Raw genomic sequence first — 12,713 nt, forward strand, 5'->3', positions numbered from 1 at the left:
ATTCTCATGATATGTATAATAGACATACATGTCTTGTAGCATACTCCCAGCTAGCTTTAATGCTATAAACTTATCCATCAGCGAAAAAAATGAAATGGAAAGCTCAAAGAGCACTCCTTTCGCCATTTTTGAGCTTCAAATCGAGGTCGGGACACCAGTTTTGGGTCCCCGATCATCTCCCGAAGTCTTTCTTTTTTTATCCTTTTTCTCGTTTTGGAGCGTGCGACACCCAGCGAAATGGACGGAAAACCACCGGATGTGATAATGTGTTTCAACCTTTTGAATAGAGGAGCTGTACTGTATATACAATCCATGTTATTCGCTGTCGCGGATGAGGGCACGGCAATTTCATATTCCGGCCCAGGCGTGGTAACAAGAAAATCCTCATCTTTTTTGTCGTGCGTGTGGTAGGATTTGGAACAAAGCAAAGTCTACAGTCCATCTAGAAGCGGAGAGCATAGTTCTAAGATGCAGAGGGTGTGAGAGAGCAACACCAAACTTTGATGTAGCACAAGAAGCGTGTCGGAAGAAGTATTATAAATTGGAGGACAAGCGCAATGACAGATTTGAGCACCAGGAGTTCAGGGCAGTTGATGAAAGTGGCCTCATAAAACGAGCTTCTGCAGCGTTAAATGAACAATGCGGGGTGTCGTCACCAGTAATGCGTCCTCCCATAAGCAACGACGCCGGATATCGAATGTTCCAGGTAAGGAGGTGCTCAGGTATAGCGAGTCGAGTTGCTTGTGGTAGAGGTGAGGAGCATCAGGTATATCGACGCCGTAGTGGTTGCCGGTTAATATGATACATGTTGAGATTGTGAATATTTCCGCAGACAGGTGAAAGACGTCTCATTAGCCGTAAGAGACTATTGAAATTAATGGAGTATCGAAGTTGAACCATCATATTCAAGCTTGCAGAACATCGAAAAAAAGTGTGTTCATCCATAAAGCGAAGAAACATCCATGAGAATTTCGGGAGGAATGTGGGAAATGGATGCCAAAGCAGTTTTGTATTCTCTGTTGATTTCCTCGAGCCAGTAACATTTGTTTTCTAAGAATGTCAAAACGCTAGTGACGCGACGAGTTTCAGTGAGCTCTTTGTCGGGCCCGAGCCGTTGAGACGTGGTGAGCTGGCGGCTTCAGAGAACCGGCTTCATATCCAGTGGCGGGTCATTGACAACAGAATTCCCTAGGGAAGGACGGTCATCGCGGTTATATGCAGTCGTATTGAAGCATGGATGTTGGGCATTTCGGGCAGGGCAGGGCATGATCCATACGATACTCAGATTGTCGTCAAGGCCAGAGAAATCATAGTTGGCAGATCCGAAAATTTGACGCGTCACGATTAGAATTTCTCCACCTAGACAACAGCTACCACACAAGTCAGTGCGGGTGAGCATAAAAGGAAGCATTCTACACACTTTTTTCATCTTTACAGCAGAGGACGTTGATTACTTACAGGTAAAGATGCAAAGGCACAGCCACATCACAGGTGCGCAGTTTACGGCAGTCCGAAGCAAATCAAGGAAACTCAGCCACCTGCAACTTACGGCAGCATGTCAAGAAAATAGCAAAGCGTCCATCTGGTATAGTATAGCCACTTGCTTCTCAATTAGCGGCAAACGAGGACTAACCGAAAAAAATGCCGGACCTATACAGCTACTTGCAACTTGAACTAGTGAGGGATACACTGCCAATACAATGACAACACATGATGCAGGTAGATAGAATTGTACCATGATCTCGTACAGAAGTCCTACGGCTATGTATCCGTTATCAGCCTTCTCGAGGTGCCCGGCGTTGGTCTTCCAGCACTTTCAGAATATCGCTGAGACGACGAATTTTAACATCTGTCTCGTCGGAGCAGCGGTAATGCGGAGAACTGATGCTTTGAGAGATCTGAGTATGATTTCTTGCTAGAGTGTCATTCGCGTGGAGAAGCTTTGATAGTTGCCGTGATCATGAGACGGTACTATCTTGATTCGCATTTCGGGCAGCACAACAGGTAGTGCCGCATCTGGGATGTGAATAGGCTGACTGGTACCGGTGAAGATTAGTAGCTAGATGAAAAAGGGGACTAGCTTTCTTTACCTTGTAGCTCAAAGATGACTCTGATGAGCTACTAAACACAAAATAAAAATCAAGTCTTCTCCTTGACGGGATCGTGGGGGTGAAGATTCGATGGCGGAAGTTAGTGATGTAACTAACATCTTCTAGGGCAGATAATTAGCTGACAAAGAGACAAGAGAAAAGACTGCAATTCTCTGCATCTACTGCTAACAACATTTAAACTGGTCGAAAATAAATTAAACAGTACATAACAACAGAGCACTTACTTTGAAACTACATCTACATGGCAGATTCTCTACAGACCGGTATACAAAATGCCTGGGTATAAAAAGCATCAACCAAGCATCGAAGATTAATAGTTTGTGCTGCTTCCGCTACTGGGAGGGAATCTACCCATCCATGAACGTTTGAACCGTCAGCTTGAAGAAGAGAGAATGTGTGATAATAAACGAGAAAAACGATCCCAAATGAACGAAATACTTTCAACCACTTCAACACCAAGACTTAAATCAACAGACCCCACAACGTCCGGAACGTAGGCGCGGCTTCACGCCTCGAAAGGGTAGTGCCAGGAGCAGTATAGAGATTAGCACGATAGCTACCACCGCACGTCTCGGTTGAATCACCTGTAGAATTGAATGAGAACCTGTTCTATAAGGTATGTGCGATCAAACTCACCTTGGCAGGGCATATTACAGTCGTTAGAAGACGTGGACGAGCCAGCTCCCCCAGTTGTGTACAACGTGTTACCGCAAAGGCATTGGTACATATACTCCGTAGCGGCCATTGTGAAACCAGCACTGGAGCAGGAACTGATACAAGCGTCTGTCGTCAGCCCATTGATAGTGGTGAGAGAACCACGGAGAAGACGATCGGCACTGTCGGTATAGCATCCTTGACTCGTCCACTGGAACACAATGTTACTGACATGGCTAGCTGAAGATGAAATGCAGTACATACACTGCTTACACTAGTTCCTTTGACATACACGCTTAAATGCCAAGATCCACCACAAATTTCGCTGTTGTTTCCGTCGCAAGGAACCCAGCACTGGCTCGAATCCACAATCGCGCCAGAAGCGCCGTTTTCAGTGATAGAATTGCCGCAATAACATTCCTGGCTACAAGTAAAACCATATAATCAGTATAAGAGCATTTTATCCGGTTTCGAACGTACGCATATTCTGTTGCGGCATAATCGTAGTCCGCACAAAGACTTTGACAGACCTCTGCCGTCATGCCTGACTGAGTATAACTAGCACCTGTCAGTGCACGTCCTGATGACCCCTCGGCAATACATCCATAGTAGGAGAAGGTCGAGCTGCTGGAGGATGACTCTCCCTTACCCCAGAGATTCAGAACCCAGGAACCGCCACAAGGCTGGCTTGAATCGCCGTCGCACATGACATTACAACTGCTGGAGGATATAAGGGTGCCACTTGCACCGTTGCTCGTATATGAATTACCACAATAACCTGTACAGATATGAGTCAAACCGATCGACACAAGCAAGAACCAAGCTCTACGCACACTCTTTCCTGAGAAGAGTACATCATATCAGCAACAGCACCATTTCTGTAGATTACGGTGGCTTACCCATACTCCATGCCTGCATAGCCATAAGCGGAGCATAATGAAGTGCAGATTGCTGGCGTCATTCCATCTTGCACGTAGGAAGGTCCTGAGAGTGCACGACCAGTCGTGCCTTCAGCAATACAACCAATCGAATACCAAGAAGTTGACGTCGAGGTAGCAGCGGCTGCAGTTGTTGAGGCTGTAGTAGACGTGGATGAAGTCGAGGTCGCAACTGCTGAAGCGGCTGGAAATAATGACATACATATAGAGATCACATAGATGTGAGATAGACTTACCAGCAGCACCGGCATACGCGTTGTAGTTATCTGGAATCGACTGTTAGCGAGTTTGAATCTGAGAGCGTTTGGGGAAGGATTACATTGAGAAGGACTTGCGATGTAGGTGAAATCAGTAGCGGTCTGGTCAATGACAGTCTGGGAGTTTTTGACCATTGTGACAGTTATTTGGCCATAATCCAATGGAATCGAGAGCTTCGTAACACCAGCTCCGACGCTAAAGGTTTGCGAAGAGCCGCCGATCTGCAAAGTAACAGACGCAGACGATGTGGCAAAGACCAAAGCCCATAAACTGTCCTGGATGAAGACGTCAACGACTTTGACGTCTTCAGGATAACGTTGAACATACTGTTCCCCAGTCCCAGCCAGTTGGCTTCCCGAGGGAATCGGCGTTTGCATTTGCAGCATATGGATGAGGACGAGCCCAATAATAAATGACATCTTGCTGCACGAACCATTACACCGAGGAAACAACAGCACTATTTTAATGAGACTCACAGTAATGGCGGGGTAGCTACCTGTCTTGAACGCCGTAATATAGTATTGAGACAGATCGTAGAAAATAGTATGGGGGAAGTTCTCAGCCCAATATGTACCTGGTTAGATCGTAAATGTCCGATCAAAATAATACCACTTCAAGCTTACCGTCTGGCTGCGCTCCTTTGAAAGGTCCGAAGCTTTAAAATTCCCGTGAAGTTAGAAGTCGGGGCAGGGTCAACATCCAGATGCACTTACTAGTCCGACTCGCCGTAATCATTCCTATTACATCAAACTGAGCATCATTTTAGTCTGAATCGTGGAAAAATACGCATACCAGGTTACCATCTCTACAAACGTCAACTGGTCGCGCATAGAAATCAGTTGCTCCCAGCGATTAGCAATGAGCCAGTCATCACCCCGAAGGTAGAAATTCTTGTCCGCCCATGAATAATGAGTACTATTCGGAAGGATTTATGTGAGGATTCCTTAAAAGCGTAGAACGGGACTTACAATATCCACATGCTGATGGTCGTGGCATAGCGCGTTCCTAATTGACTGATGTCTGTTCATGTAAGGTGGGCGCTTTCATACTCTAGCAGCGGCAAAACTCACAGTATTGATCATCGCTGGTCTGTATGATAATCAGCGAAGCGACACAAATTGCGATAGAAAACACGCACGTTTTTATCGTAGTCGCCTTGTGGCCAAGCACATCCCCAACTATCAAGTAAAGCTCAGAAAAGAACGCGTCAATAGCACACGAGAGCTAACCATAACCAAGAGTCCAAGAACGACCAAGTTGAGCCGAAACTGCCCTCCAGACCCCAGATGAAAGGCATCAAGTAGGCACTTGTGGAAGACTTGATCGTCTGCCATCCGCCCGTTCCCAAACAGTCGCCGGAGTAACTAGACACCATAACTTGTCCATTATAGTAGAACTGATTGGGATGACTCTTGAACTGATTGATATAGCTAATCGTTTTGGACACATCGCATGCAAAGGCAGTGTAGTCGAAAGAGATGAACAATTTCATGTTCGTGCCCACGGCAGCTGCATACGCATCGGTGATTCGTGAAAGTTGCCAGTCGTCGTCACCTATGTTCAAGGCAATAGCGTCGCTAATATCCCAAGTGAGCCAAAGCGTCATTTAATAAGATGGTGAAGGAAAGTACGTACACGCTGTTGGTGCCGATTCGAGCGATGTCATCCGCCCAATCAGATTGGGTATAGGGATACCTTATGCAGAAAAGGTTAGTGATAAAAATCGGTGCGGGAGCTTCCAACATACGTATCTATTGGTTGAGAACGAGATCGATATCAGCGATAGGGAGGGGGGCATTGGATAGAAAAACACGTACTTCCAACAATCTGATAGGGAGAAAATTAGTAGAAGAAAAGTACGAGAGAGTAACAACTTGCATGATGCATAAAAATATACTTCGTACTGTCCCTTTTTTCTAATGTATCGTTACCGGCTGGAGCAGCGACACGTTTTGCCTTGTGAGCGGAGCTGAGGGAACCATGACTTCGCTGGGAGAAACGACCAAGAACCGGCAAGACCGAGAGCGCAAAAAAGAGGGGTATAAATAATAAATGAGTGACGCGCATGATTAAAGAGCGTGGGTGGCCTGTTAGCCTAGTACTTGAGGCAGGAAGTCCTCCAAGGAAATCACCGGCGATTAAAAGATGGGGGAAGCAGAAAACTTGGACAACAACGAAAGCAACGCCCATAAAAGACTGACGGGAGGACCCCCCTTAATTATGACAGCTCCCGTTCAGGATTATTATCTTGTCCACCCTTGCTCTTGACCAAAAATAGGGGGATACACATCTGGAACTCCGTCGATCGAAGACCAAGGCAACGATTTCAAGCTTCATTCTTAGCTTTGCCGTCGTTACGTAGAGGAAGTATGATCATTCAAGATGAAGTAACTAAACAAGCGAAGCCGTGAGCGCATCAAACCATAGAGATGTGTCGTGATGTTCGTATACCAACTGGACTTTGAAGATTTCTGGGCGCCGAAACGGAAGACGATCCACCGGACGTGAACTTGTGTTCTCAGGAGGCGACACTGCGGCAGGTACCTGGAGCTTGGCAGCGTACGCGGGATATCGGATCGTGGTGAAATCCTTGGAGATCCTTGGTGACGTCGGGGACGATGTTGAAATATTGATGCGCCGAGGCACAAAAACACGCGAAGTACTTATTTGCTCTTGTTGCTTTCAAGGGCCTTTGCACTTTACGTCCCCATTTACTTTCCTTCCTTAGATTGACAGCCTTGTATCCATGGTGCTTAGAGGCTTCTGAATAAACTGTATGGGAACGTTTAAATTGTGTCATAATGATTCGAATGTTACTTACCTTGGGAGAAAAAAGGTTTCAACCTAAAACATAATTCCATTCCGGTCATCTGACATGACAAGACGGATCCTCCCGGTAAGTACAGATGCCTACCGAACCAGTTTAGCTTGAGATGCTTATCCTTCACGCTGGTAAGACCATAATAGATACATAGATACATAGATACTAGATGAATACAATCGATAGTGATTTCCAAACTTCACAACAGATGTCAATCTCTCACTCTTAGGATCAATATCACCGCCTCCCAGATGTCTCAGCCCACTCTTTGCTCCCCATCTGCACAAGTCTAGAACATGCCCTCGCAAAGGCAAAAATCTCTTCCTCGCCCGAAAACATCGAGCTGGCCCCGAAATGTTGTTCCGACAAGCCCTGAGAGAAAAAGTGTAAGATTATGGGCGCTCGCGCTCAAAGGTACACCAGGGACAAACCAGATCATCCATGACACTCCGCATATGCTCTGACGGGCCTTTACCCGCATCCGTCTTGTCACTGGAAAATACTTGATGAATGGGCACCTCCGAGGTAACGAAGAGTTTCGTCTGTCACAGAAAGATTGTCAGGAGCGCGGAGGCAAGATAAGAAAAATATTCGCCTTGCTCTCATAACATGCATCGATGAAAGTAATAAATCGTCTGGCTTTGTCTTTGCTGTCCAATCCCATCTTGGGAACGTCCAGCAAGAAAACGGTATGAAATACCCTCGTCACTTCCAAATAATCAGCAGCACTGAGTGGTTGCCCGCACAGTTCTTCGAAATGGAACTTTGCTACATGCTGCGTACTCTCTGGTATACGAAGCGTCCGACCCCATATTGTGAGTGGTCTATTATGTAAGACCGGATCCGAAGGATTGTGCGATGTAAGGGACTTGAATATCTTGTTAATCTCGAGGGCATTTGAAGGCGTGAGAGGGTGATAGTAGACTTTAGAGAGGGCTCGGGGTATTCGACGATAGTCTTCAGAGATTTAGTATCCTTTTCACGGCTGCGAGTGAAGAGCACACTTACCGGTGCCCGAATCTAAATCAGTCACTTTGAAACGTGTCTTTAGTAAATCTATGGCGGGTATGAAGCTCGAACGCTGGATGCCATTCTTGTAAAGTTCATCAGGATGTCGACTGTGGCAAATTGGAAGTCTACAGAACACTCAATATCAGCTGAACACTTACTTTGAGGTAATGACACAGACGACGCCATAGTTGAGCAAATTCTCGAGGAGCCGTCGAAGTATCATCGCGTCTGCGATATCGGTGACCTACGTGGGAACGTGTCAGACCGAACTCGGGCTGATAACGGAGAGTATGCACCTGGAATTCGTCGAAACAGAGAATAGAGGCTTGGCTAGCGAGGTCACGAGCGACAGGTATGATTGGGTCGCCGCCCTTGTGTCCCATTGCAATCTTGGCTGCATGCAGTCGTTTATGTACGTCTATCATGAATGCGTGGAAATGGACACGTCGTTTACGGTTCAAGTGAGAAGGTAGGGTATTGTAAAATAGATCCATGAGCATAGTTTTTCCTGTCCCAACATCACCATACAGATATAGACCCTTGGGTACATTTTCTGGTGGTGAAGCAGGCACTGTATCGCTGCGAGAGAAAAGTCGGAATAACTGGGTCCGTGGTGAGACACAGATGAGACAGAATAAAGATAATGACACACCAAAGAGGTGGAAGCAAACGAGTCGGGAACTGGCGGTGGGGTATAGCGTACCAACTGGTCGTGAAGGTTCTGCAACTTCTGAATGATCCTTGTCTGATGCTTATCACCCTTAAGCGTCCCGGTATCTATTAATCTACGGTACTGAGCCAATGGTGGTGGTGGTCCTGCACCTAGGGTACGGGGGTCAGAGTTACGTGGTGTCGAGAACCGGTGTCAAAGGCTCACCTCTGCTTGTCTCTGCTGATACAGCGGCCTGGGCCAGTGCTCTGGCCCCGTTGGCGTAAAGCTGCTCTTCCGCCGGCGTTGACTCAATCGCCAAGGAGGAATTTCCCCGACCTCTGATGGGCTGCGGCCTTGACGTAGAAGGTGTACAAGATAGGAAAGTACGGAGTTGTAATACCGAAGGAGACACAGCTCGTCGTTGGTGTTGCGATGAAGAGACGAGCGCCCTCGCTGCCCTCGACGACATTATTCTAGTCTATAGCTTGGGCAATGGGTGATAAGAATCAGATTATGATGCGGTCCAGCGGCCGCGGTGGCCGACGTGATTCAGAATGGGCGGTTCAGAACGGATCTTATTTTGGACACGTGTGGAATCATCGGCTGCCACCGGAGCGACGACCTCGAAGTCATGAACGACGACGACGAGACATATATCCTGCTTTTGCTCTCTGATAGCAATCTCCCGACTGGCGCATTCGTGGCATCGTCGGGCCTCGAGTCATACATGAAGCATGGCTTCGGATCCAACGACCCTACGACGTTCATCCGCGACAGCATGGCCTCCTATGCGCGAAGCGCGTTGCCATTCGTCTCCGATGCTCATCGCCTTGTCTCTCTGTACCGCGAGCTCGATGTACAAGGCAACAGTTCTGATCAAGCGCTGTCGAAGCTCTTGGCGGATATCATTACTCTCGAAGGGCTTTACGAAACTATGACCCTCAATCACGTCGCCAGACGGGCATCAAAATCCCAGGGAGTCGCCCTTTTGACGTTGTACTCAAAGGCCCTCTCTCCACCTTCGTCGTTCCCGCTAGAGCCCAACGCTAAGCGGGTCCATGAACGAATGTCAGCTTTCTTCACTCAGTTCAAGACGCTGGTCAGACGAGAAGATACACACGGGCATCTACCAACGTGCTGGGGAGCATTGACAGCCGCGCTAGGGCTGACTCTAGGTGCTTCTCTCTCTGTGCGTACCTACCATTATCTTCTGACGAGTTCACAGAACGGTCCTGCTATCTTCACCTTTTCCTTCACGCCCGAAGCCTTCTTTCCGCTTCTGTTCGTTTGAATGACATTGGTCCATATAATGCTCAGCAAATCTTACTGCACGCTGTACGCCCATTGGTAGCAGCTGAAGCCAGCCAGTGCCGTAGTCTGACTACAGGAATAATCCCTCATCTCATCGATGACAGTACATTCGATGAAACAATTCAAGGACCAGCAAATACTTGGCCTCTGGGCGAGATATTAGCCGCCAGGCATGACCTACAGCATTCACGGATTTTCAACAGCTAGCTTAACCCAAGCAACATCACTACCTAGGGGCGAGAAAACGATGTCCCCTCCGCAGTATACGGATAATCATTGCCAGAAGCGTCACTTGCGACCCTTGGTCGGCGTGACTGGAACAAATACTACCTCGTCATCAGAATTAAACCCCTCCCCTTGTGAGCTGATGCTCTTCAATAGTAGAATGTCGGGAGAACTGCTTGGCAAATCCCACACTTCCTCTTCCTCATCCTTTGCCGCCAACTTTGATGAAAAGAACGAGGAAGCGACCTGACTTTGCGAATTATGTACCCTGCTCAACCCTAACCGCCTCGTTGGTTTCGGTTTCACCGGAGTAGCCTCCACCAGCGTCACACCCTCGTTTACAGGCTTGTGTACCACTGGCTTCGGTTGCTCCCTGGGCATTTCCTCCGCTTTGGTCTTTGGTTTCCCTTTGAACACCCTAGACATGCTAACTTCCCGATTCAATACGCGTTTCTTCGAGTTTGCACCGACACTCTCGGCACGCTCACGTTCCTTCTCCTGGGCAAGAGAAACAGACAAAGAACGCGAGCGTGAACGTGCCAGTGATCTGGCCTGTACTTCTCGTGTTGAAGAAGATGCAATCGATAACGCAGGAGAGGGATGTCGGTCGTAGGTATTGTCGGCAGTCAGAGTTCGAGCCCGCTTAAGCCGAGGGAGAAGTCCTTTCTGAGCCTGAGTCTCCGGTGACGGAGAGCGACCAGAAGAGTGTGAAGACGTTTCATCGTCTGAGAAAATGGATGTGCGGAAAATTTTGGAGTGAAGGAGGGAGCACTGGTCGGGGAGGCTGGTCTTAAATCTATATGGATATCAAAAAAATGAGATATACAGTTTCTGATTCAGAACTCACTGAGGTTCGATAACGTCACGAAAGAAGCGTTGTATCCAGTCAAGCTCAGCCTCCTTCTCATCTTTGGAGGATGGAGACGACTGTTCCACGGCATTTATCAGCTGCCACATGGACAGTTTGTCCATGAATGTTTCGAGTCTGTCTTCCGTGGTCTGGGTCAGACTACGAGGCGCGTCTTTACGCGGTGATCGCTTCTTTCTTTTCCGAGATGGAGATCCTGAAGGTGACGGTGGTGGACCGGGCAAAGATAAAACAAGAAAATGGAGCAGAATTTGAATCAGCACCCTATAAATTAGTGAATAGAAAGATGGTGAAATGGAGTGAATGACATTACTCTCGTCTTTCCATACGTTCCAACCACTTGTGCCGCCATTTCTCATTCATCCATAGTTCCTCTGCGCGTTCACTGGATCCAGGGCGAGACTGACCCTCGCTCTCGTCCGCCTTTTCGTGGCTCAGAGCGTACCACATCATCGTCTCTTCAATTTCACCGTCCCCTCCGCCGTCTGATAGAAGTTGTGGTAGGTCGATATGGTATTTGTTGGCAGCTGAGCGACTTGTCAACAGTAATGGCGAGACAAGCACGTGCAAAGGATGTGTGGTGGGTCGGGATGAGGACGCGATATTCACGCGTAGCAGGCTCGGAATGAGGAGCGTTAGTGGCATTATAGACTGTAAGAAAGATCTGTTCATCTAGATGCTCCGTTTTATGAAGAAATAAAACCGAACAGACCTCTGGCAGCCAAAGGAATTGCAGGTATGTTCGCTGCACGTACATGTCAGGCGTTTCGTTGGCAATGTCGGTAAATGAATAGTCCTTTGAGAGCGCTTTTGCGTGAGATTCTGACCAGTTCACTTGACTTGGGGCGAGCCTGAAAGCAAATGAAGAAATTTCCATCATGATGGTTTGAAGAGAAGAGCGTTGACGCGGACGCGTGACGTGCCGTCGGCTATTTCATCATGTCTTGCTCTCTACCTCCATCAACGACGATGCGCCCCATTCGAAGCTAGCTAACATATTGCGCTCGACACTGGCATTGCATACATACACAACTTTAACTTGTCATCGCGTCTGGCTACAGGGCTTCTATGGTCATGGTCTTACGATAGCGCAGACGAAAAATGATATATATGATGAGTATTCGTCGATAACTTGGAACAGCGAAGCTACCGCCATCAGAACATTAGGCGGTATGGGCAGAACCTTCCTACACCAAGTAGATTCTACTTACCGTGGTATGGACAAGCGCGCGACAAACGGCATTCCACTTACAACTTCCCCTGGAATGTTTTCGTTTCTCTTGCAGGATCTTGGAACGCAAACAATACCTCTGGGTTGGCTCTTAGATCTCAGTCTTAATGTTGTAGGGGCAGAATGGGCTATTCTTTTGGCTTGTTTCCTTTGACTTTGAGTAATAACGCTAGAATCCCGGTCCTTGCCAGAATGCAGCCGCCTACTCTTTGATAGGGTAGGTCATATGACAATGCTTTTGAAGAATGCGGTTCTGTCGGAATCTCTTCTGCATCTCTTCGTGACTAAAAAACATTCTGAACCCCCACCCTTATACCTATTTATGCGCCAAGTTCCTTCGCGATGCATGTTCTCTTTATGGACGCTTTCTAGGACATTACAGCTTATTCTACTCGTCCGATATACTGCATAGAGGTAATTTGAATCCGTCCTTTCGGAATGTGCCATTGATAGAGGCTTCCAAGTCTGGACGGACCACTGAGGTGGCGGTCTTAACCCTTTTACCGGCTCGGCAGCACTCCATGAAACTTGCTTACAAGAGGCACAACAGGACGGAACTCTCAAGGCGGTATTCTAGAACACTAGACGTCTTTCTGTCCACCTTTTCATGCGAGTTATTAAATAACTTCTGCA

General features: G+C 47.5%; 4 protein-coding genes across 4 annotated transcripts; 1 reads left to right on the forward strand and 3 right to left on the reverse strand.

The window, feature by feature from the left end:
* Positions 1-2,573: 2,573 nt before the first annotated feature.
* EV420DRAFT_1266134 (glycoside hydrolase family 71 protein) lies at positions 2,574-6,028 on the reverse strand (the record flags this gene model as incomplete). The annotated part of the gene is made up of 16 exons (XM_060467310.1): positions 2,574-2,695; positions 2,748-2,992; positions 3,812-3,887; positions 3,940-3,969; positions 4,023-4,236; positions 4,289-4,384; positions 4,438-4,535; positions 4,585-4,616; positions 4,675-4,698; positions 4,754-4,876; positions 4,930-4,981; positions 5,032-5,050; positions 5,100-5,139; positions 5,191-5,538; positions 5,597-5,712; positions 5,822-6,028. 16 exons carry the CDS (start codon positions 6,026-6,028, stop codon positions 2,574-2,576), a joined length of 1,842 nt encoding a protein of 613 aa, XP_060333471.1.
* Positions 6,029-6,902: 874 nt separating this feature from the next.
* Positions 6,903-9,046, reverse strand: EV420DRAFT_125540 (AFG1-like ATPase-domain-containing protein). Its single transcript, XM_060466764.1, has 9 exons — positions 8,671-9,046; positions 8,446-8,615; positions 8,090-8,395; positions 7,952-8,037; positions 7,791-7,900; positions 7,566-7,739; positions 7,378-7,490; positions 7,214-7,324; positions 6,903-7,154 (listed from the first exon to the last, which is right to left on the reverse strand). Exons 1-9 carry the CDS (start codon positions 8,912-8,914, stop codon positions 7,020-7,022), a joined length of 1,449 nt encoding a protein of 482 aa, XP_060333472.1. The 5' UTR covers positions 8,915-9,046; the 3' UTR covers positions 6,903-7,019.
* EV420DRAFT_125511 (uncharacterized protein) lies at positions 8,671-10,184 on the forward strand. The gene is made up of 2 exons (XM_060466761.1): positions 8,671-9,620; positions 9,671-10,184. Exons 1-2 carry the CDS (start codon positions 9,077-9,079, stop codon positions 9,961-9,963), a joined length of 837 nt encoding a protein of 278 aa, XP_060333473.1. The 5' UTR covers positions 8,671-9,076; the 3' UTR covers positions 9,964-10,184.
* On the reverse strand, positions 9,714-11,741 carry EV420DRAFT_125538 (uncharacterized protein). The gene is made up of 4 exons (XM_060466763.1): positions 11,562-11,741; positions 11,163-11,500; positions 10,829-11,113; positions 9,714-10,777 (listed from the first exon to the last, which is right to left on the reverse strand). The coding sequence occupies exons 1-4, from the start codon at positions 11,727-11,729 to the stop codon at positions 10,045-10,047; spliced, it is 1,524 nt and encodes a 507-aa protein (XP_060333474.1). The 5' UTR covers positions 11,730-11,741; the 3' UTR covers positions 9,714-10,044.
* Positions 11,742-12,713: the final 972 nt, after the last annotated feature.

Source organism: Desarmillaria tabescens (assembly GCF_030435595.1).
Source record: "Desarmillaria tabescens strain CCBAS 213 chromosome Unknown EV420scaffold_10, whole genome shotgun sequence".
Classification (NCBI taxonomy): Eukaryota; Fungi; Basidiomycota; class Agaricomycetes; order Agaricales; family Physalacriaceae; genus Desarmillaria; species Desarmillaria tabescens.

Excerpts from the sequence above, each read along its gene's own strand:
- EV420DRAFT_125540 (XM_060466764.1), bottom strand. The coding sequence starts at position 8,914 with ATGTCGTCGAGGGCAGCGAGGGCGCTCGTCTCTTCATCGCAACACCAA. Across the intron at positions 8,038-8,089 it reads TCTGTTTCGACGAATTCCAG|GTCACCGATATCGCAGACGC; the intron begins GTGCATACTCTC and ends GTTCCCACGTAG. Across the intron at positions 7,155-7,213 it reads GGAGTGTCATGGATGATCTG|GGCTTGTCGGAACAACATTT; the intron begins GTTTGTCCCTGG and ends TTTTTCTCTCAG.
- EV420DRAFT_125511 (XM_060466761.1), top strand. The coding sequence starts at position 9,077 with ATGAACGACGACGACGAGACATATATCCTGCTTTTGCTCTCTGATAGC. Across the intron at positions 9,621-9,670 it reads CGCGCTAGGGCTGACTCTAG|AACGGTCCTGCTATCTTCAC; the intron begins GTGCTTCTCTCT and ends ACGAGTTCACAG.
- EV420DRAFT_125538 (XM_060466763.1), bottom strand. The coding sequence starts at position 11,729 with ATGATGGAAATTTCTTCATTTGCTTTCAGGCTCGCCCCAAGTCAAGTG. Across the intron at positions 11,501-11,561 it reads AATTCCTTTGGCTGCCAGAG|TCTATAATGCCACTAACGCT; the intron begins GTCTGTTCGGTT and ends TCTTTCTTACAG. Across the intron at positions 10,778-10,828 it reads CGTGACGTTATCGAACCTCA|ATTTAAGACCAGCCTCCCCG; the intron begins GTGAGTTCTGAA and ends ATATCCATATAG.